A 22,829-nucleotide genomic window follows, 5' to 3' on the forward strand; every position below is an offset into this window, starting at 1 on the left:
TTTAATGAGTTGGATATCAAGTATGTGAAGCTGCTCCTTGGTTTGGATGCCCCTTTTCTGCCTCCTGGGGAAATGTTTATAAACCTAAAGCTCTCAAATTGAGAGCACTTCGATAGTTCTGCCTGTAAAGGTGATTCAGGTATTCCCTTGGACATGCAACTTCTTTCTTCCCTCCTTCTCAGCACCTGTTTCTAGCTCAGGTTTTAACATATGATTAACAGGTTACATCTCACATCTCATCTGTTTTATTTTACCACTGCACAAGCCTAAAATAATTCACAAAGCTGACAACTGTGGTAGCCTGTGGTTAATCTTCATTTCTCACATTAACCCTCAAAGCTAAAGAAGCCTGTGTTTTACTCAAAAACAGACAAGCATCACCATTTTTCCTCATGGGCAGTCATGTATGATGATACCTCAGGTAGTGTCCTCCTTCAGCTTGTATCCAGCTCTCAGCTCCTGGCCACATTTGTGCACTGTGTTGCCCTTCTCGTATCCATACCTTTGTTATAATTTAAGCTGGGAGTTGGTACTGCATTTGCCGTGCAGGAATTTTTTTTTGTACACGGTTGGCTGTCATATATCTCCACCCCTGGAGGTGGCAGCATTTCACTAGCGAAGGGACTTCCCAAATTGTTTTTACTCTTTCCAGCACGAGATGGCATGTGAGTGGAGTCACATACGCTTTACCTCCAGACCTGACTAAGCCATTTGACCCAGTTTTTCGAGGACTTCGCTGCCTGGCTGAGCTCAGGCTTCCCAAGGAGATGGAAGCTGGCACAGGGGAGTGGTGGAGTCACCATCCCTGGAGGTCTTTAAAAGACGTTTAGATGTAGAGCCTAGGGATATGTTTTAGTGGAGGACTGTTAGCGTTAGGTCGGAGGTTGGACTCGATGATCTTGAGGTCTCTTCCAACCTAGAAATTCTGTGATTCCTTTCACCTCTCAGCAGAGCTTGGGGCTGTGCTCTCCAACTGCATCCCAGGCAGCTGGGTGCTCAGGCAGCTCTGCTGTTTCCCTTGGAGGAGCCTTTCTGCAAAGCTGACGTTAGGGTCAGACCCTTTTTGGGTCTGTGGCATGTTTTTACACCCCTGCGCTGCCTTGGTGCTGTTTCAAACCCAGCAGCCTTGCCCTTCACCACAGCATAGGGGAAATCGTGCTGGAAGCTCCCCTCAAGGATATTCACTTGGAGGGGACAGGGAGCCTGCTAGAAGCGAGGGGAGGGCCCGGGGTGGCTCTGACCGTGGGGCTGGGGGGAGATGGGGCTGTGGGGAGATATCCCTGAGGGGAGATGGGGCTGAGGGGGGGGGCTGAGGCGCTGCGGCCCCGCCCGGAACGCGGCGGCCAGGCCGCGCTTTCCACCCGGAGCCCTGGCGGCGAGGACCGGAGGCGGAAGCGGGGGCGGTGCGGGCCGGGGCAGCGCGGCTGTGGCGGTGTCGGTGCGGGCCCCATGGCCTCCTCCAACAGCATCGACATCGAGGACGCGACCCAGCACCTGCGGGACATCCTCAAGCTGGACCGGCCGGGAGGTGAGGCCCGGGCCCGGCCGCCGCCGCCTCCGGGAGAGGCCGCGGCCCCCTCCGAGGAGCCCCGCGGGGAGCTCCGGGCACCGCCCGCCGGGCAGCGCCGCTCCTCTGGGGCCTCCTGGCCCGGCTCCTGCTGCCCGGTTCCTCCCCGGAGCCTCCCTGCAGGCTCCTCAACGCCCCCCCCGGGTGCCCGGGCTGCCCGCGGTCGCTCCCCTCAGCCGCGTCTTTGTGTGGTGGCCGAGCCCCGAGCTGGCGGCTTCGTGAGGCGTTTATGGGGTTTCTTCTCTTCCCTCTGCCTCTCCGCCTCGCCTTCAGCGGGCTGCGTCCTGCTGGAAGCCGGGCCAGCCAAAAAATCGCTGCCTGGTGCAGCCCTTCGGCCAAACCCAGGCTTAATTCATGGGCCTTCTGCCCAGAAGCGAAGGGTTTGGGGGCACTGATGCCCACGCTGTGCTCCTGCTGAGGAAATGTAGCTCTCAGGTGTCCTCAGAGCCAGCAGCCAGCCTGTCCGTGCCGCTGTGCTGGCTCCCCAGCAGCTGCCCCCTGTGCTGGCTTTGCCCGGCCCCAGGGGTGAGAGGTTGGGCTCAGGGCTGTGGGGGACCGGGTGCTGGGGGGAGGCAGTTGGAGTTGTCACCACGAGAGAAAAGAAGCTTGAGTTTCCCCTGGAGCAGCTTTTCTTGCTGGTAGAAGCAAAGGGGTTATTTACTGAGGATGCCTTACTTCTTGCCATGCTTCTTCTTTCATATTCGCTCCTGTCCCCTGCATCTCATTCTCCATCTCTGTCAGCTCTAGTGCATAAGAAAGCAGCTGAGAGGAAAAGGAGCATGCAGGCAGTAAGTGGGTCTGTAACCAAGCAGTTCTTAGCAGGAAGCACTGCCCAGGCGGTAAGTAGCGCGTAGACTTGAAAGAACAGGACAAAATAAAGTAAAAAGCGAGAAGACGTGTTTGCCAGCTTAAAGCCTCAGAACATCCTATTAGCGTGTCTGAAGAAAGGGAAGCTTTCAAGGCTCCTGAAAGAGAATAGAAGCAACTCCATGAATCACGCCTTGTCTAGTGGAAAGTTTCTGCGGTCAAAGTCCTCTCTAGTTCCACTTTCTGTTGCTCCCCCTGTGGCAGGTTTTCCCATCGTGCAGAGAGCAGTGTAGCTATTCTCCATGGCTGTCAGCCCTAGGAAGGTGCTGCCAGACCGGCTGCAGGTGGCCTTGAGCAGCGTTTTGTTATCCTGGGTGCTGCCCCAGTAGATGACAAGAATCACTCGCTGCCCTAAAAAGTTTGCAACTGTCATAACACTTCTGTAGATTTTGGGGGTTTGGTGATTGTGCAAACGCCACCCACGATCCCCACACATTCTCCTGACGTGGGTTTCTCTGGGTTTCGGTGTGCATCGGTTGCTGCTTTGGCAGCCACAGCCCTTTTCTGAGGTTGTGGCTGCAGCAAGGGGGAACGAGTGCTACCTGTACCCGCCCTGCTCGTGTGCCAGGTATCGGGGCTGTGCTCTGCTCGGTGCAAAGGAACATCTCCTGGTGAAGGTGCTGGTGGGAGCAGGAAGCATTCTGGATCCTGACTCTGTTCCTTCTTTCCTGCCTTATAGAGAGGTGATGAACGTAACTGGTATTGTTTCTCTTTGAAGCCAGTGCTAGTCTCGTTAACACTGGGTTTTGTTCATGTACTTGCTAAACGCTGAGCCTCTTCCCTCCTCTTCAGGACTGCGTGCAGGCCACACCTTTGCTCGCTTGCTTCCCTCCAAGACTAAGATGGGCTGAGCACATTCCTGCACTTCAGTGTCCTGCTGTGGGGTGTTTCCATCAGCCTCTGCGGAGTGTTTTCTTCTTCCCTTTCCCATGGAGCTGTTGTTACTGTCCACAGAAGAGCAGAGATAATTACGTGAGCTGTTCCTCTTGCTGCACATAGAGGAAAGACTGTGTTGTCTCACTCTGTCAGCCTGGGTGCTTTTTCTGTGTGATTACTGTCCTGCTTTTGGTCACAAAGAATAAATTGCAGCAGGTGGAAGCTGCTGCAGCTGGACGAGCGCCCACCACACGCTGTAGCAGTGGTGGGCACAGCCCAAATGCTGCAACAGCAAGCGTGGCACAGGTGGGCTGGGTGGTCACAAGATGTCATTCGGTGACCTGAAGTTTCCCCATTCTGTGTGAGTGCAGCACAGGTAAACTGAGGTTTGCTCCAGGTGGGTGCCCGAGCAGTCTCTGCGCTGGGACACCCTGTAGCTGCACAGGCCTCTTGTGGCCATGGTGTAACTGCAGATTTAATGACCGGGGACTTCAGCAGGCAGCTCTTAAACATTCCTTTGGCAAGTTCAGGAGTTGTGGTTGCTTCTGTATACAGCAGTGCTCATCCTGATGCATGAAAGCAATGAAATCTGGTTGGTCATAGAAAGCTCGCCTTGCTTGCAGAGGAGATGTTTCAGAGGTCTGTTACGTGTGCCAGTAACAGCGGCGCTCCTGGTCCTGGGAGCAGCCATTTCACACGAGCTTGCAGCAGTTACCTGGCAACGGTGCGCAGAATTGCGGATTTTAAAACCAGTGAAAATTTCGAGCAAGGAGGTCGCTGAGACAGGTGGCTCTGACTTGTGTGCGCTGAAGTGTAAGTGAAGGTGGAGGGGGTTTGATCTCCAGTGGGGATTGTAGGCTATTCCCTTACTAATAGTAGAGGGAAGAGTCTCCTGCACCCCTCTGCTACGTCTGTCCCCTTCTGGAAGCCTTCAGAAGGCATGGAGGCCACCAGGCAACTTGTTCTTGGCCAAATACGTGAAGGCACAGCTGAAAATCAGAGCAAATGGTTGCTTTGCACAAAACTTGAGTGCTGCAGACTTCCCGTGTGAGGAGTAAACCGAGTGAGAATTGTGGGAATCCCAGAGGCACAGCTGCACAGCTTCATAGCTGGGTTAGCAGAACACCTGGCTTTTGAGGTCAGGTCTTAGAAGCCAGTTTTGGAAAGTAACAAGTGTGTTATTTCCAACCAAACCCAAGTGCTGTGGCTGACCACCGTACGTGCTTGATGAACTTCAGAGATCTCTTCAGGCACAAGGGTTAGAAATGACACTTCAAGAACCCTTTGGCCCTGAATCTGACTGAGATACAGGAAATCTAAATTATCACCTTAGTTCTGATCCTAGAATATTTGCTCCTTGAACCCAACTTCCCTCTTCTTTCATTGGTCTTTCTGGTCTGCTGCGAGTGCTTGTGTGAGACCAGACCTATGACTGCGCTCTTGTATGTGATACAGGTTTCTTACGTGGGAGATCTTACGCATCCTTTTTAGAGAAGAACACTTTTTCTAACCAATTCAACATATTCTCCCTGATAGATCAGAAGAACCTGATGAAAAACATCTGACGGTAGTGTTTTACACAGCGCTATTTCTTTTAACGGATACTGTGCATGGTTGGTAATGCTTTTTCCTAGGTTCAGTAAACGAGAACCAGAGACCATCAAATTCCTACAATGGAGACCTGAACGGACTGCTGGTGCCTGATCCCATCGTGGCCAGCGATGGACCTTCTTTGGCGAAACCGGTGCATCGCAACGTTTCTCTGGGAGCCTTACAGGAGAAGCAAGTCATGTAAGTGTTGTTCAAAAAAGGCTGGGAGTGAATAGAAAATGGCTAAAAATTGGTTCTGCTGGGCCTGGATGAGCATGCTGGGGGTCTGATGGTATGTTTTACGTGGAGTTCAGCTGACGGTTGTGAGCCAGAGCTGCTGGTCTGAGCTTTTGTGGTGTTTGGGATGCTGAGGCACGCAGCCTGACATCCTTGCTGCTGTTCAGGAGCTGAGGAATATTGGCAGAGCTGTTTAGGGAGAAGAAGTGCAGGGCTGGACACACGACAGACACTGCAAGTCAGGATGGAGTTGTGTTAGCAGGGCTGGGGCTGAAACTCAGCATTCTCATGTAGAATTCCAGCTAGACTCCTGCAGGGACCCAAGTTACCCGAGAGGTAACTTACACCAGTTTTGCACTTGTCAGAGTATTTCTCCCCCCGTGACTTAGAACAGCTGCACCTCAGCTAGATGTCTTCCCATCTCTGCTTAGTTGCGTGTGTGCACTGGTGTGTTTGGGACAGCACACCAGGTTTTACTGTTTTTCCTGCTATATGCAGAACATGTGCATGTAGAATAGTTTGGGCTTGTTCTTTGTCACGGGAGTAATTCCAAACCCAGAACCTCTATCATACATCAGTCTAATTAGCGTAATCATTGGCTTTGTGCACTAACTCTTCTTAACATCAGAGCTCCTGTGAATACCTTTTATTTGGGTTTTCTCTGTGTAGTTTCGAGAGGCGATTCTGTGAGACCATGAGTGACGTGCTCTGTTGATGACGTTCAGCTGGTTGGCTTTGGTCTCTTTGCACCTTATGGTGTTGGATAGTAAGCAACTTTAAGGCTACTTTAACCAAATTTAGGTCTGTGCTCAAGTCAAATAGGCTAAGGGGCTGTGAGAAGAGTGAAGGTTTTTAAGCTCAATAAACGAGGTGTTTGGCTCTCTCAAACCTGTGGTATACTGGGAAGGGAGACTCGTAACTGAAAGTAATTTCTGTTTTCAGTCGTTCAGCTCAAACCTCCTAGATACACAGATATTCCTTCTGTGTTGCTGTTAGCATTATGAACAACAAATACCTGACCTCTGTTGTCTTCCTTTGGAGTCCTGTCTCATCTTTTCTTCTTTGTTTTTTCTTAAAAGCTGCCTTTCTGGTGATGACAGCTCCACTTGCACAGTAATATCAGCAAAAGATGTGGAGATAGTGGCCAGCAGTGATTCCAGCATCACAAGTAAGGCCCGAGGAAGTAACAAGGTAAGGAACATGAGAAAGCACAGTTCTGTCTATTCTTTTTAGTTACATCAGTTCAGCACTTGAATATTTTAAACAGAAATTACTGTTGTCTTTCCTGTGTTGTAGAAGCTTGTAGTTAGGTAGAAATTTGGCAGAGAGCTTAGCAAGGAGAAAATAATTGAAGCAGCATCTTGTAATTGATTGTTATTGCAGAGCATGGCCAAGTTACCTTCTAATTCTCAGGAATAATCAAATATTCCATATTGTATCATTTTACTCCTTGATGTGCAATGAATGAAGGGAGTTCAGATCATAAATGAATACTGTACCGTGTTATCCCTGTGTGGTGGTTTTACTTGGGTGGGCAGCTGAGCTCCACCACAACCGCTGCCTCACTCCCCCTCTCCTCAAAGAAGAAAGAGAAAGAGAAAATACAACACAAAGAGCTCAAGGTCAAGCATTACAGACCTTTCCTAGAGGAAATCATATATTTGGCAAGTTTGTTCCAGGAAAAGGTTTATTCCTGACATTTCTCACAATTTTTTTTTTCCTTTCTCTTGAGCAGGTGAAAATACAGCCTGTTGCTAGATACGACTGGGAGCAGAAATACTACTACGGCAATCTGATAGCTGTTTCAAACTCTTACCTGGCTTATGCCCTTAGAGGTGAGGTACCTGCTTGTCTTGGATGTGATTTCTCTTGATTTGCTGTGGATATCTTTGTAAGAGGCAAAGTTTGTATCAGAAGAAAGTAACTGACAATAAGTGAACCTTGTTGCAATACCCAGATCAGCATGCTGTTCTGACGGGAATAAAAGGGCAGCTGGAGCTACAGAAGAGGAAGGAGTTGGTGCTGCAGGAGAATTTCCACCAGGCAGGAAGCTTTTCTGAAGGCAGAAATATAAGAAAGAGAAGGAATCAGTAGGAGGGAGAAAAAGTTGAAGGACTAAGTTGGTTTCACTGAACAGAAAGCTGATGTTCAGATTATTTGTGTAATTAAATAATTCTGTAGCAAACGAGCTTCTTTGTCGCTAAGCACAGAAGCAGCCCCACAGTAATTTGAGCAGATAGATGTTTGTGGTGGATTTGCTTGCATAAATTTAGAGTTGAGCTTAAGGCTAAATTTAGAGGAGGCAAAGAGCAGTGTGGATGCAGTATGCTTTGTAGTAGGAAAGGAGAGAAAAGCAGGACAACACAAGGAAAGATTGTTTCACAAAATATATGAAACAAAGGAGTACTTACCCATCTGAAATGTCTCTTTCTGCTCCCACACAGTGTTTGGGACTCCCTTGTCTCTTTCCTTTCTTCTCAGTTCTAGCACCCATCAGTTTCTCTGGCCTTTTATGAAAGCCACTACTCCACTTCTGCATTTTTCTTAGCTGAGGTTATCCTAGAGTAGGTGTTTTTAGGATGCCTTGCCTCTTTTTGAAGTATGAAAACTTGGGTGCGGTAAAAGTATGGAAAGCTGAGTGATCTGCCAGGGCTGCCTTGGGCAGTTAGCAGCAGAAACAATATGGTTTCCATAAGACTGTCTGCATATTTGTCTGATATTTGTCTGAAATGGAAAAGCTGAAAACTTTGGTTAGAATATGCATGCAGTGAATCACATTCTTTTCAGCCACGCAAGGCAAAAAGCGGTGCTTTTTCCTAGGTGAATGATTGTGCTTTTTACGTCTCCTTACTGGAGATGTATTTGAGCTACCTGCCTCTCAGTGACTCCTTTTGTCCAGTTACTGAAAATGGAATTGTCGTTAAAATTAATTTGTTGTCAAAGAAGGTGAATCTTGGAGGTTTGGTAGCTTCATAATCATTTTGGGATAAAGATTTAGGTATTTTGTTCAGTGAAAGCGTCTTTCATGAGAATCGTGAGATTGGCTACATTCAAAGCAGAGCATCTTAGAACTTGTGGTACTCAAGAAACACTACAGAAGATCTTGGGAATTAAGCTGCCCCTTACAAGGCAGGCAAAATCCCTTTTGTTACTGTATTTCCTTTGTGAACCAAAGCTGAAAAATTTGGTGAATGTTTTTGCACATACACTGGGTCTTGAAAGGGCTTATTAGAGGAGGTGTCTACTGATACGGGTTTTCCGTTTTTCAGTGTGCTGCCAGTTGATGGCAGCTGATGGCAGAATGGATGCTGGAAATGACAAGTTGACATCTGGGGGACAAAGGCAGCCCTGCAGGGAAACCGCCCAGATAAATAAATGGTGACTTCTTCCTTCTGTCTTTTCTGCAGCTGCCAGTAATGGCTCCGCCATGGTGCGAGTGTTGAGCATCAGCACTGCTGAGAGGACCTTGTTGAAGGGATTCACGGGTGGCGTGGCAGACCTGGCTTTTGCTCATCTCAACTCCAACCAGCTGGCGTGCCTGGATGAGGCTGGCAACCTTTTTGTCTGGCGCCTGTCCATGGATAAAGACAAAATCCAGTATCTTGTCGAAGCAAGCCTCGCATCAATGTTTTTATAGGGGTTACACGTGAATGCAACCTCAGAATTGCAACCAATTTCATAGCCTTGTCAGAACAGCAGCTTGCAGGAGGGAAGTCAATAGTTCTGCCCATCCCAGAGTATCAGATGAGTGTTTGTTTGATCAGCCTGTGCCTGTATTCTGCACTTGAAGCTGTAACTTGAAATTGTAGGGGTGACATCTCTGTGCTCTGGTCTAGTAAAAAGTAGTTTCTGGTCCCCGCAAAAGTAGCCCAGAAGGATTTTAGTGTCTGTACTTGCTGGCCTTAAACATGGACAGTGTCAGCTCAGCCATGTGACAAAGTATTTTACTCATATTTCTCTGGTTCTAGCTCTTTACCTCGGTTACTCTTCTGAGGAAGAAGATGCAATATTATCCTCTTGCTCAGTAACTTCCTTCCAAACCTGTCACTCTAGTTCTTTTGGTGGTACTGGAATTTATTTTACTGCTTGATTCATTGCCCCAAATAATTTTCTTTTAAATGCTAGGAGTGACTTTTCAGTGCTTTTGGGAAGCACAACAGTCTGTGGGATGTGGTGTGTTAAGCTGTGGCTTCTGAATTGTAATTGTATACAATCATTCCAATAGCAACTGGAGCAAAGGTGGTTGTAGTTGTTTAAGAACTGATTTGTATGGATGGACCAGAGCACTCAGCCTGGGGTAATATGGTAGCTTTTCTGTCTTTCTGTGTTGTTGCAATGCTAGCTGAAATCATTTAATCTGTCCATCAGCAGTTGCATGGACTGCACGTTCAGCATTTGCTCCTGTTGTGCTTATCGCTTTCCTGTCTGCAAGAAAAAATTATGAGAACTATTAACTTCTTACTTTTACTTTTCAACTGAGAAGAAAAGTTGCCTGCCTTTTACTTTTAGCAGAGTACTTGTAGCTAATTTCTTTTTGAATCTCAGTAAGCCAAAAAAAATTGAGGTTTAATAGTATTTACCAGAGGAGCAAACCTGAATAGGTTATTGCTGAATATCAGTTACAGCCAGAAAGTTTTGTTTCTTAACTGTGGTGATCAGAGAGGAGATCTTGGTGAACATCAAGCGGCCTGACAATACCCCACTGAACACCTCTCGGAGAATCATCTGGTGTCCTTTCATCCCAGATGATAATGAAGAGAATGGTGAAGAGGGAAGTCAAACGTTGGCATTGCTGCATGAAGACAGGGTAAGGAAATGTTGCCTTTGAAAGACTGATCCTTATTACCGTTAGAGGAGAGAATCTAATAAAGAGCCCATATGGTTAGAGATGTCAAGGCTTCTGCTTAGTCCATGCCAGGGATCCTTCAGTAATGAGATTCAGGATTCCTCTCACCTGAGGAGAGGTGGTGCTGATCTTTCTCAGGGGCTCGAGAGAAAAGGAAGTGAGAACTTTTGCTCACCACCAAATAGTGAGGACCACTAGCAACAATGTGGAGGGCCAGAGGCATCTTTCATTTATTCAGGCTTTGCCAGTAGCCATGGGAGGGGCTGGTGAGCAGCAACGATGACTTTGACCAGCAGTACTTACGTACAGCTGGGTGCCAGGAAAGCATCTAATGGCCAAAGCAGGTGGGGAAAGGAAGATTTGTGTCACATAGTTGCCATTGGGCTGATATGTCAGGTAAAAATGTGAAATTCTCAACTGGGTCAGACCAATGCTTGTAGAAACAAGCCTATGTGTATGCACATTTGTTTTCCAGGCAGAGGTATGGGATTTGGACATTATCCGAACAAACAACAGCTCCTGGCCAGTGGAAGTGCCTAACATCAAAGAAGGCTTCATCGTAGTGAAAGGCCACAGCACGGTATGAATCTATTTCATTTTCTTTACTACTGTCGCAAAGGTGATCACTGCACATCATTTAGGTTTTCTTTGGGTTTTAATGTGTCAGGGGCTGGAGTTCTTAGGACATTTTGCTGTTTAAAAAAAAATAAAAATAGGTTCTTACCAATCCAGCCTATCACCCACAGCCTGCTACTGGCTATGTGCATGAGTTAGTGGTAAGTAACCTTTTTTTCAAGAGCCAGAGTGGGTTTGTAGGCATTTGCTTTGAGTATGGCTCTTGAAACGCTGTTGTGGTTTAACCCGGCCGGCAGCTCAGCACCCCACTGCCCTTCACTCACCCTCCCTCTCTGGGATTGGGGAGAGAAATGGGAAAGTGAAGCCTGTGGGTTGAGATAAAGACAGTTTATTAATACAGGAAAATCCGTCTAATCTACTAATCTGTCTAAAATCTATTACTAAAATGTGTACAAACAAGTGATGCACAATGCAGTTGCTCAGCACCCGCTGACCGATGCCCAGCCTAACCCCAAGCAGCCACCCCTATAAATTGTTCAGCATGACCCCAGATGGTATGGAATACCCCTTTGGCCAGTTTGGGTCAGCTGTCCTGGGTCTATCCCCTCCCAGCTCCTGCTGCACCCCCAGCCTGCCCGCTGGCAGGACAGAGCGAGAAGCTGAGAAGTCCTTGGCTTAACGTAAGCACTGCTCTGCAACAATTAAAAAACATCAGCGTGTTACAACACTTCTCATCCTAATCCGAAACATAGCACCCTGCCAGCTAGTAGGAGGAAAAGTAACTCTATCCTAGCTGAAACCAGGACAAACACCTCTATTTCCAAGAGCCTGTTTGACAGCCTGGTCTGTGTTTGAACTCTGTTACGTATTCTGGTAAATGGAACACCTAACACTGTTGTTTATTGCTGGATGAGAAAGGGAAAACTAAGCCCATTGTTATTTTTCTGTGAATCCCCTAATGATTATAGCTCTATCTGTCAGCACAGTGAACAAGGCCTGCAGCTGAGCATTCAGAAGGTGATATTTTGAATATAAAAGACAACTGCAAAGGATCAATTTCTTAAACAGGATAATGACAAAGTAATTGTATCACCTAGATTAAAACAAAGTACTTAATGCTCGTGAGAAACCAGAAAATCCCAAGTGAGTTCTATTTATAACATGAGTAATGGTGGGAACAGTAGCAGCATAATCTATTGCACTTAAATTTGCTGTTTGGATTGTTAATGATTATTATTACAAGAAAAAAGTCCTTGTCGGTTTTTCTTGGAAGTTTTAAGTTGTCTAGTGAGACATATGTTAGAAATCACTGTGATCTTGTGAACAAGCCGATGTTTTATCTGCTTGTTAATCAAACTCCTATGTGAAAAGAGCTATAAAATTCCTTTTCTGTGTCTTTTTTTCCTCCTTGGTTTAGTACCTGAGCGAGGGAGCGCTTTCTCCAGATGGAACTGTGTTGGCCACAGCAAGTCATGATGGCTTTGTCAAATTCTGGCAGATCTATATTGAGGTGCAAGATGAGCCAAGGTAACTTGAGAATTAAAAAATGAAGGATCTTACTGCGCTGCGGAGCTCAGCTGCATTTTCTCTGATAATTGTTTTGTTACAGGATGACCTGCAGTGGTTATTCTCAGGATGCTATAAAAATGCAGGGTGAATGTAAAGTAACCTGTTAGTGAAGAGTTCTGTTTTATCACTGAATATCACATGTGCTCACAGTTTGGTGAACTTAGGAAAAAAGCAAAGAGCTGTGTCTGAAAACGTGCATTTTGTACTTTGCAGAGGTTTTAGTCAAAGTTGGCCGGTTATTCTCTCTTGCAAAAAAGTCATTCTCTTTTGCAAAGCAGAAAGCTGCTCTGAGCTGTTCATCACAGTGTTGAAATCTGTTACATATTGTGTGTTTGTTAAGATACCATACCAAAGAGCAGGACATTACTTTATTTTTGGTCACTGTCTATGGCAGCGTGGTGTGCTCTCTTTGGACAAAGGAAAACGTGGTCAGATCCTACTTTTTAGCTTCCTCATTTACCACTCCATGCACACTTGATGTTTTCTCTGATTCTTTCCTAGGTGTCTTCATGAGTGGAAACCACATGATGGTAGGCCTCTTTCCTGCCTGCTCTTCTGTGACAACCATAAAAAACAAGACCCAGAGTAAGGCCCCAATCCTGTATTTTGCATATCAGAATTAGGTAGTGCCTTTGAACTCTGCCTTTGGAGAGTTCCTTGTAATTGCATTGTACTTGTAAAAAATTTTGCTTTGTGGCAGGAGCAAGTCCTGTCGTCTTTGTAGTAAGATGTAGTAAGTGTAGTTAAGTCTAGTGATGGAGTGCCCTGGAGCACAGCCTAAAGTAACCTTAATTCTAGTGTCAGTTCCATGAAAGTAGTGACAGTTCTAAGTTGATGGGTCCTCTTGGGTTTGTGATATGGTCAATTTTTCCTGGCCAAAAGGAAAGGCCTTTTGTCCTTCAAATGTCTACTGTAGTTGATATAAAAAGTAGCTGAGTAGCTGTTTTTTTAATTCTTTCTTCAATCAGTTATGGTCATATAGTTCTTGAGATCTACAAGAGCTATACTGGTTTCTAATCTGCCTTGCAAACAAAGATTTTCTGGGAACTTTGCTGTGACATGCTTGTGAGGAACTTTTCTGTGAAATGTCCTGATGGAACAGGTGCTTGCTCATTAAGACCAATTCTGTTGTGTCTACAGGGTTCCTTTCTGGAGATTTCTCATCACAGGAGCAGATCAGAATAGAGAACTGAAGATGTGGTGCACTGTGTCTTGGACGTGTCTGCAGACTATCTGGTAGGTGTTTATATGCTCACTCCCCTGGAGGGTTGGTTTTTCTTTGAGAAATTGTAACAAAGCTCTCAACTTCCAGCTATCTACTTTGCAGAGGTGACCTTAATCTCCAGTGGAGTCTACTCCAGCCTGAGTTAGAACCTCATCCTTTGCTGATCTTAGATGTTTGTTGGAAGCTATCAGGGCTGTGGTAGACTGTCAGGTTGGACTTCTGTAAGGCAGGGGAGGCTGATCCTTTTATGCACTCTCATTCATGTTACCAAGACCTATCATCTTCACTTTGGTCTGTAAAGCGTACGTATAGCTGTAGCACTAGGAGAGGAATTCCAAATTGCACTCACTGAGTGATTTCTTCTGTAAAAATACTAGATACCGATCTAGGATCTCTTCCTACTATTACTCTTTCTGATTTAAATTTTGAGAAGCCACTATGTCAACAGAGCTTAAGCAGTTCTATGAGGCTTATTTGCTGAGCCATATAGGTCCAGAAGTTCAAATTATATCATAGTCCATCCTTTCACTCAGCTTGCACTGTTCTTTGATTTTACTTTTTTGCTGGTAGATTGTGGCATCTATGATCACATGCACATGTAGAGCCCCTTCTGAATTGGCATCTTAAAATGAGAAGAACGTGGCATACAGCTGAGTGCTGCTTTAACTGTTCCATACTGCAGAAGTCCAAAGCCTATTTTGGTTTGGTGGATTTTTATTCTTAAATCTGTAGCGTTGGTCGTACCCTCCTATGACTGTGGCATATGTTAGGTAATGGCAAACTGTCACCTTTCATATAAATGTTCAGAATCCATAACTTGATTCTGTTCTGTGATCTCCTTTGCTGGTCTTGTGATGTCAGCACTGATTTCTGGCAATTATCCTTTTGTTTTAGTGGGTGGTGATTGCGCTGTAAACTCATTAAGGTGCATTTTAACTAATTCAAAGGAATTGTTGTGGTTGTGCTAATATGACTTACTTTCTGTACCTCCTCCCATCTTGTTTGTGGATCTAGCTTTTCACCTGACATCTTCAGCTCCATGAGTATTCTTCCCAGCCTGAAAGTCTGCCTGGACCTCTCCGCTGAGTATCTGATACTGAGTGATGTGCAGAGAAAAGTAGGTGGCTCATTTTTTGCTGGCTGTGTGGGTATCAGTGACAGAAAAAGAAACATTTTTTTGTGACTGGTTCTGCTGCCTATATCTAGGCTTTGCATGTTAATAACTAAAAATGCACAGAGGTTGGCCTCAGCTATTTCAGTATAAAATGACAGATGGTGACAATTCAGCTGATTAATCCTGAGGAGCCTTAAGGATTATTTCTCACTCCAAAGTAAACTTATTTGAAGGAACCTATGTCTGGCACAGCAGGACTGAGTTCCTGATCAACACTAACTCACATAGCAGTGTGGTTCCCTGGGATATCCTCTTTCAGATTGAAATGTCTCAGACCTTATTCCTTGTGTTTTTCCTGTGCTTTCAAATCTTTTTCAGGTCCTAATGCTGTGCTCTGAAAGCCCTGTGACTTACCATTTCTGATTGTTCCAGGTCTTGTATGTGATGGAGCTGATGCAGAACCAAGAGGAAGGCAAAGCTTACTTCAGCTCCATCTCAGAGTTCCTCCTCACCCACCCAGTCCTGAGCTTTGGCATCCAGGCAGTGAGCCGCTGCCGGTTAAGGCACACTGAAGTGCTCCCAGCAGAAGAGGAAAATGACAACTTGAGTGTGGGTAGGTGACAAAGAGCATTTGGCTACTGTCTGATCAGGTTGTCTTTCTTGACTGATTCTGGCTTTCTCGTGAAAGGCTTGTTGGTTCTTCTGGGCAACCTGATCTAGTGGACGGCATGATCTTTAAGGTCCCTTCCAACCCAAGCCATTCTGTGATTCTTTTACTCTGTAGGAAATGCATCTGAGCAGCTAGAGCACTTCAGAGAAGCACAGTAGGGTGGATTACAAGGGACCAAGCCCGTGGAGAATTGTCCCATGCAAGCATTCCTTGATTGCTGCATCCCTTTGCTGTTACCTTGTTCCTGACCACCTACCTTTTTGTTATTAAAATTTTGTTATTAAAATTTTTAAAGATGCTTTGAAAAACATCAGCATATTAGCATGTTAGAAAGATTCCTGGACTATCAGAACAGCCCTGTGATATGCCTGTTCTACATAATTAGAGTTAATTCATGTTGTTGATACTAGAGGCATACTGCTCTGAAACGCAGAAAGAAAAATGACTGATATGTTTAGCAAGTCAGGAGCAGAAGTGGATGAAGCTTCAGGTCCCTGATTGGTGTTCAGATGATTAGGGTAATTTGCATAGGAATGCTTAATTTAGTCTCTTTTGGGGGAGTTTTCCTTTCTAATTGGACTCTTTCTTTTGTAGCAGTGAGAGTGATACAGATCATGGCTGAATGTTGTCAGTGCTATCTAATGGGAGATTTTTGCAAGGCTGCAGTTATTAAAGCCAGGAAGGATGGGTCATGCTCTAGTGTGAACTTCTGTATGATATAAGCTAGTGTGTCTGTTAAAATATAGCCAACCAATCATGTCAACAGGTAGTTTCAGACCTCAGCTTCCCCCACTCTGCCTTGTGAAGTATACTCTTGCCTTCCATGGGGCTTATTTGATTGCTCTCACTCTGGAAAGTAAAAAGAGTGCAGGATACACTTAATAGGGTGAATTTACCTCTGAAGTGGGGAAGTGATGAAGCTGTGTTGTGCTGGTTCTCTGCTGTGTCCTCTGCTCTGATGGTTTTTATAGTAGTTTGTTGTTTCTGTCCAACTTCATGTTTTACTTTTGTCTTATTTTCAGAAGGTGCTCAGGGAGCAGGGGCTGTTGAGTCAGCGGCAGGCGTGCTGATAAAACTCTTCTGTGTGCACACTAAGTGAGTATGCCTGGCAGCTACCATGGGCAGTGGTCCTTATCCTACACTAACCTGCAGGAGCTAAGCTGCTGTTAGCTTACCAATTTCTTTTGCTCATAAGAAAAGCTGCTTGGACCCCTAGGAACTTCTAGTGTATTCCATATGTCCTTACCAAGACGGGGCCCAGCATGATGCCATGGCAAACTAGTATTTTTGTTGCTGTGAGTACGCAGTGGCTTGAGAGTTCTCCTGGTGTGTAAGTCCTGGGAAGCACCTCTCATGTGCTCTGAGTGCCAGAACTGGGTGATAGAGCTGAATGGGGATCAGCTTCTGCTTCTTTCTTCACAGGTTGAAAACACTAATGCATATTCCAAGGGAGTCAGTTCCCTTAAAAGTTTTCTAACCTTTAGACTTCTCTCCGTGATTTCTAAACTAATCAGAGGTGCTTCCTTTGTTTTTTTTTATTTTTCAGGGCCCTACAGGATGTGCAGATTAGATTCCAGCCTCTCCATAGTCCTGATATGGGTGCATCTGTGCCTTCCCATGGCTCTCATGAAGAATTTGGTGAGTGTTTTTGTTTGGTCAATCTTCAGTATTGCTGAGTTTTTAAAAGTTGTGATTTCTTGGGTGGGGAGGCAGGAGGAGTGAGTTGGTAGGCTTATGGCAGCTCTGGGTGTCTCTCCATAATAGAGTGTCATGGTATAAAAGGTTCTCAGGATGGACCACTTGGTTAGAGCCCAGGGAGAGTACAGAGCATAGGGATACCTTAGGGTAGGAGTACTAACGCTTTGTGTACACTTGGGTTCACCTACCTAGGTGGTCTGGTGCCAGAAACACAACGTTTGTCTCTTGTCAGGCAAAAAAAATCACAGTGACACTGGAGCTTTGGGGTAGGAGAGACTGGGCTGTGTGTGGCATGCTCTGGTGTATGGTTTGTTCACCATTCTGGGATGTGGCCGTTAAAACTGGCACTGTGTTCAGAGGAGAAAGGAGGGTTGGACCTCTCATTATCGAAGACCAATAACATCTACTCTTTAGCATACGAAGAGTAAGCAGAACAGAGGTTTGCCTTTCCTGTAGCTTTGATTAGTATGTTGCAAGGTTGTTCCTCGTTCCTTTGGAATCCAGAATCTGGTATGGCAGGCAATGATAGAAGTTCATACTTTGTGGAATTAAAACTTTACCTTTTGGGGAAGTTCCTGTAAATTGATTTGTGTTTCTCTCTTGGAAGCCTTTCCAGACCACATAGCTGATCTAGGCACAGAAGGGCTGGGATCTGAAAAAGGATCTGTTCATGGCTCTCAACCAGACTTGCGACGTATTGCTGACCTGCCTGTACCAGCAGACTTCCTTGCTCTCTCAAATGATGCCAAACCAAAGTTGATGACTCCAGATGCATTCATGACACCGAGTGCATCTCTTCAACAGGTAACCAGAGGAGAGTGCTGATGGTGGTGGTGCAAGGGATGAGTGTGGATTTTGATGCTTTTGGGAACTTTTCCTGGGCAGGTGGGCTAGAGGTAGGCAGATAGGCTAAACTGACTCACTGCTGTGCTTTTAATCCAACTGCATAAGGACATGTTGGCACATCTAAATTGCTTAGCTGGTCTATACTTGTGTCGCCAGTGCTGTATTGAGGTGCAGGACTGCTGGTGTAGCTGTGCTGTATAGAAATGTGTGCGTGCTAAATAACTATCTGTGCTGGGAGACTGCTCTTACTGGTTTACACACATTGTTTGGGGTTGGGAGATAGCTACAATGGCAGAAAACCCTGTCAGCGTGTGCTATGCCTGCACATCCTGTCTGACAGGATCCCCTGAGAATGCACATCTAAAATGATCAGGTAGGTAAATGTTTTGCATGAGATCTGCAACTTGGTAGTCTGGTTAGCTCAGTGAGTTCTTTGAATCTGACACAGCAGACTTGAACTCGTGTGGAAGACTAATCTTCTATACTCAGTTTAACAACTTCAGTATTGGGAAGCGTGTGAATCATTCCTTAAGGAGTTGAAGATCTTTGTGAAGGGGAGCAAAGTCTCCTGGTGACAAACCCTAAGCAAGTGTCAGTGGAGCTCTGATGGAGCAGTCAGAAAACACTGAATTCCTCTTAATGCTCTGTCATATGTACATGGCCTGCTGTGCTGCATCATGCACCTTTGGGCCCTGCTGGGCATTTCTAGAGGCTGTCTGGCACCGGCAGTGTGCATCTGCATAACTTAGTGCAGATTTCCACTACCTCTTTTTGGTTATGCCAGCAAATGTAAGTGCAGGAGCTTGATGTTTCTTGGTCGCTCTGCATAGAAACTGCATTTTAGTTTGTTTTAAACCCATTCACATGCTCTTGCTTTTTAGCTCTGTGCTGACTGTGTACTGATTCTCTGCACTGAATTTGTAGCTGTTAAGTTTTTCCTCCAAGTGTTTGCGGTATGGGAGTAAACAAAATATTTTAAAAGTGCATCCTTTAATCTGTTGATCTGCAAAATAACAAGGTGGGGATTCCACTGGTGAGAATCTGCGTCTTCCTCTGAGAAACGGATTGTCAGCAGTTGCTTGCCATGCTGATATGGTTCTTCCAGGCAAGGAGGAGAGTGCTTGTGAGCAGCACTTGTGGCGTGCATGTCCTAAGGCAGGGCTTCCATCTCCAAAGAAGGAACATATGATTGTCATCACAGTTTGTACGTGTACTGGAGGAGCTTGCGTAAAGATGGGCAGCATGTAGAAACGTGCAGAAATTGAGTTTTGTCTTTTTTGTCTTCTCTGCCTTTGCCAAAGACTTGTCAAAGAGTTCTTCTGGAGATGGTGATCTCAGGTTGAGTACTGTTTCTGTGTTATTCTGTTACATTTTACCCCTGTATATTTTCTTGTAGATCACCGTATCTCCAGGCAGCAGCGTCAGTTCCCTGACTGCAGTCACAGCCATGAGTAGCACTTCTGTCACTGATGCCTCTATGTCCAGGTAAATAGAGCATATATTAAATAATACAATTGCAATACTATTCTTCAGTGTGGGGCAGAACTGTGGTGCATCCTGCAGGAGAGGAGATTGTTACCGGAGTTAGAAACTGGTCCAAGTCCTGAAGTCCCTATATGGGCAACTGTTCGCATCTCTGATGCAGCGTGGAGCATGCCTGTTGTTTTTCCAGGGTGCCAACAACAGTGTTTCATTTGTGCCTCACAGGAGTTCTCTTATTGCATCTCAGTGTTGTTGCTTTACATGCTTCTCCCAAAGGGCTGTCATTGTTTACAGGTAAGAGAACACTGCAGCCACTGAGGAGCAGGGAGATAATTGAGACTGTTAGGAAAATTTTACTAGCATTGAGGTGGCTTGGGCTGCGTAACAGTGAAAAACTTCACTTCTCTGGGCTGGAAAATGGATGAGGATGTAGTGCACTGTTTCTCCCTGAACTCTGCACAGCGTGAACTGAAGATGTAACAGGTCCCTTCTATCATAAACCCCTCAAATTCAATTGTATGGTGGCTGGGAGATGCATTTGCTACTTGGTAGGCAATAGCTGACCACGGTGGAAAGGAGGAGGGCTTGGAGAACACTTGTGAATTTGGAGTTGGGTTCTTCCATTGACTTGTGGATCGAGTCTCCTCCCCTTGAGCGTTTGATACGGACCTGTATGGTTAAGTTGGCCTGCTTGATTTGCTTGTGTCTGTTTTCTGCAGGCCATCAGAAGACTTGACTGTGAGCCCCAAGATGCAGCTGGACACCAGCCTCACACTGAGCAGCAGTAGCAGCAGTCTTCAGACCAGTCCTAGGAGCCATTCAGTTCTTATCCCGGGTCTCCCTGACAAGCTAACACCAAAGGCACCTGTTCCAGTAAGGCTCCAAATGCTGCTCCTTCTTTCTCTGTGGGCCTGTACAAGCTGAAATTAGACTTACTTGGATATTAACAGGACCAGCATCTGCCTTTTGGAAAATACAGCTGCTGACACAGATCTGCAGACAGGTTTACCAGTATTAATGGCACTTGACCTCAGTGTCAGCATGTCTCTGAAAACTTGAAACAGTTCTAGCTTGTGCTGTCACTATCAGCATGGTTAGAACTGGTCAGCCTTTGCATTCAGAGACAGTGCTACCTGGGAAGGCTTCTTCCTCCTTGTTGATCTTACAGGTCTGAAGTAATCATTTCCTATTCCTAATTTTTTCTTTCCAAGTGTGATGTAAAACAAATTAACACAAACTTAAAATTGAAATACGCTTTCAGTCCTGGAGACGTTCAGTGTGTGAGAAAAATCTCAAATAATTTTATTCAAACGGAATCTCCTGTGAAGCTATTTTATTCGTGATTGCAATGGCAGGTGTCCTGCCAATTAGGAGTGCATTATAGCAAACAAATCATAACCTTTTAGTCCCTATTACCCAATACGTGATCACCTCCCCTGTTTCCTCATTGGAACGCTCCTCTATACCATATATGTACAATTCTTCTTTTTTTTTTCAACGCTTTAATTTCTCCCTTTTCCTTTTTCTTCCTTTCTTATGTTTTGAGAACCTGTGATCTTTGTTTTACTGCTCTCACACTGCTCATCCTGTTTTTCTCAAGCTTCCACCTTATTTTGAAGCAGTGAGGCCTTCTACTGTTCACTTACCTACTTAGCATTTCTCCTTATTATGACTATACAACTACCTTGCAATACAGAAAATTAGTTCTCTACTGCAAAAAACACAACTTAGTTTCTCACAAGTGTTAAAACTAATTTCTTTCAGAGAGTAGATTCTGGAGCAGGGCAGGGAGGTAGAGCTGGTCTTGCATTTCTGTTTGAAAGTGTGTTCGAACTAGCGTTGACTTAAGCGTATTGTTAGTCCAGCTGAGAGGCAGATAAATTCATGGCTCTAATTCTCTATTCACCTCCATGCAAGTCAAGGAGAATGATGGTTGAAGGAAGGTTATGTGCTCTGAACGGTCAGTGAATATTTCTGTGCCTTTAGCTGATAGACGTGGAAAAAATGTGCTGCTTTTGCCCTGCAGTCATATTACAAGTATTGGAGTCCTTCTCCGTGTGCTGACCAAAGGGGGAGCACAGGGGTCACATGAAGAAAAGATACAGCTGGCTTTTTCCAGAGCTGGTTGACAGTGGCTGGTTTAAGAAACTGGTGAGTCTTGGGGTGTCTCCACATTACCCTGAAGACTCTTGTTTAATTTTTTTTAATTCAGGTCACACCAGGAAATTCTTCTCTAGCACTGGAACTGCAGGAAGTGGAGCCCTTGGTGGTGCCCCAGGCTTCTCCCACCCGTGAGCGTTCGCCAGATGTCATTTCCTCGGCTTCCACAGCCATGTCCCAAGATATCCCAGAGATTGCTTCCGAGACCTTGCAACGCAGCTTCGCAGCTGCTCCATCTGGGCTCCCTGCGGAGGTGCTGGAGCCCAACCATCATGCAGACAGTATGGCATCTGCTGCCTCAGCCTTACATTTGCTGTCTCCGAGGAACCGGCACAATTCTGAGCATAGCCACCACTCCTTGGACATGCCTCCAGTGGAGGTAGACAGACTGAATGCTCCGTCGTTACTGGAGACTGCTTTAACTCAGGAAAATGCATGTTCTGACAGCGTTGTGGGTCAGCCATGGCCAGCAGCTCCTGACATAACCAGAGAAACTAGGAACAGCATGGCAGACAGGTAATCACTTGGGTGTTTTAGGGCAATTTCTTCACAGTTCGCAAGTTGCTGCCTTGGTGAAAAGCTCTTAACACTGTGATTAAACTAGAACAGTTTTCATCCCTCCTTTTCCTTAAAGGATCAGATGAGTCAGCCTTCCTGTGTATACACTGTGTCCTGAATTTCCTAGGTCAGCTCTAACAGTTTGTGCTCTCTCACACACCTTTCAGAATGAAGGATCTCTTAAGGTGAAGTCTGCTTTACTGGCCTTCGTGTTCACCTCAGAAGAGACTTGAGCAGGGCTTTTTTTTTTGTATCTTACCTCTAGAAATAAAACTGGTTCGAGCTAAATTCACCTCAGGGTGATCTCCCTGCATGTTCTTATTGAAAGGAATCAAATAGCACATAATTGACAGGTGGATTTATAGGTTAATTGTATTCCTCCTCTATGATTGGCTTTGTGCAGCTAGCATTATAAATAAAGTACTTTTATAAATGAGGAAATGAATTACAATGCCCGTGTGGAAAAGGCACGTAGAATGGAGTAAAATCATGTCTGCTCACTGGAAGCAAACCATTATGCTGGGAGCACTGCTAGAATTCACTGCAAAATTAGTGTCCCCATCTTCTAGTTGGACTGGAATAGCAAGATGCATCTAGCACCTCCAGAGTCTCTCTAGGCTAGGACTGCGTGTGCCATGAGAGCCTTGTCACCAAGAGAAAGCCCTCACAGCTGAGGATGCTGTTTTAGGAAGCAGTCTCGATTCTGGTGGCTGTGGGGAAGTCACTGAGGCTCTCTCTCCATGCAGTGTTTTTGCTTTTGCTCATAATTTGAAGTTCAGAAAGTAATTCTGTGGGAGTTTACAACTCTGCTTAATCCCACTTTGTCTTGAATTGTCTTGAATTTGTCTCTGAATTCTTCAGGGTTTCTCATATCAGAATATCAGATTGGTATCTTTGGTTCTGAGATATTCCACTTGTGCATGTATTTGATTTTTTTTTTGACATTGT

General features: G+C 45.5%; 1 protein-coding gene across 2 annotated transcripts in view; it reads left to right on the forward strand.

Annotated features, from left to right (window-relative positions):
- The first annotated feature begins 1,363 nt into the window (after positions 1-1,363).
- Positions 1,364-22,829, forward strand: part of EDC4 (enhancer of mRNA decapping 4) — a 33,753-nt gene continuing 12,287 nt past the window's right edge. For both annotated transcript variants that reach the window (XM_027466073.3, XM_027466074.3), the window contains exons 1-18: positions 1,364-1,528; positions 4,945-5,101; positions 6,217-6,328; positions 6,873-6,972; positions 8,545-8,734; positions 9,797-9,944; positions 10,459-10,563; positions 11,977-12,086; positions 12,630-12,713; positions 13,269-13,364; positions 14,368-14,470; positions 14,900-15,080; positions 16,160-16,232; positions 16,684-16,775; positions 17,443-17,639; positions 19,078-19,166; positions 19,883-20,036; positions 21,376-21,839. In XM_027466073.3, the coding sequence (XP_027321874.1) occupies positions 1,450-1,528; positions 4,945-5,101; positions 6,217-6,328; positions 6,873-6,972; positions 8,545-8,734; positions 9,797-9,944; positions 10,459-10,563; positions 11,977-12,086; positions 12,630-12,713; positions 13,269-13,364; positions 14,368-14,470; positions 14,900-15,080; positions 16,160-16,232; positions 16,684-16,775; positions 17,443-17,639; positions 19,078-19,166; positions 19,883-20,036; positions 21,376-21,839 (2,534 nt within the window). In that variant the 5' untranslated portion in view covers positions 1,364-1,449. The remainder of the gene's footprint in view (positions 1,529-4,944; positions 5,102-6,216; positions 6,329-6,872; positions 6,973-8,544; positions 8,735-9,796; positions 9,945-10,458; positions 10,564-11,976; positions 12,087-12,629; positions 12,714-13,268; positions 13,365-14,367; positions 14,471-14,899; positions 15,081-16,159; positions 16,233-16,683; positions 16,776-17,442; positions 17,640-19,077; positions 19,167-19,882; positions 20,037-21,375; positions 21,840-22,829) is intronic.

The sequence above is a fragment of the Anas platyrhynchos genome, chromosome 12, assembly GCF_047663525.1.
Source record: "Anas platyrhynchos isolate ZD024472 breed Pekin duck chromosome 12, IASCAAS_PekinDuck_T2T, whole genome shotgun sequence".
Classification (NCBI taxonomy): Eukaryota; Metazoa; Chordata; class Aves; order Anseriformes; family Anatidae; genus Anas; species Anas platyrhynchos.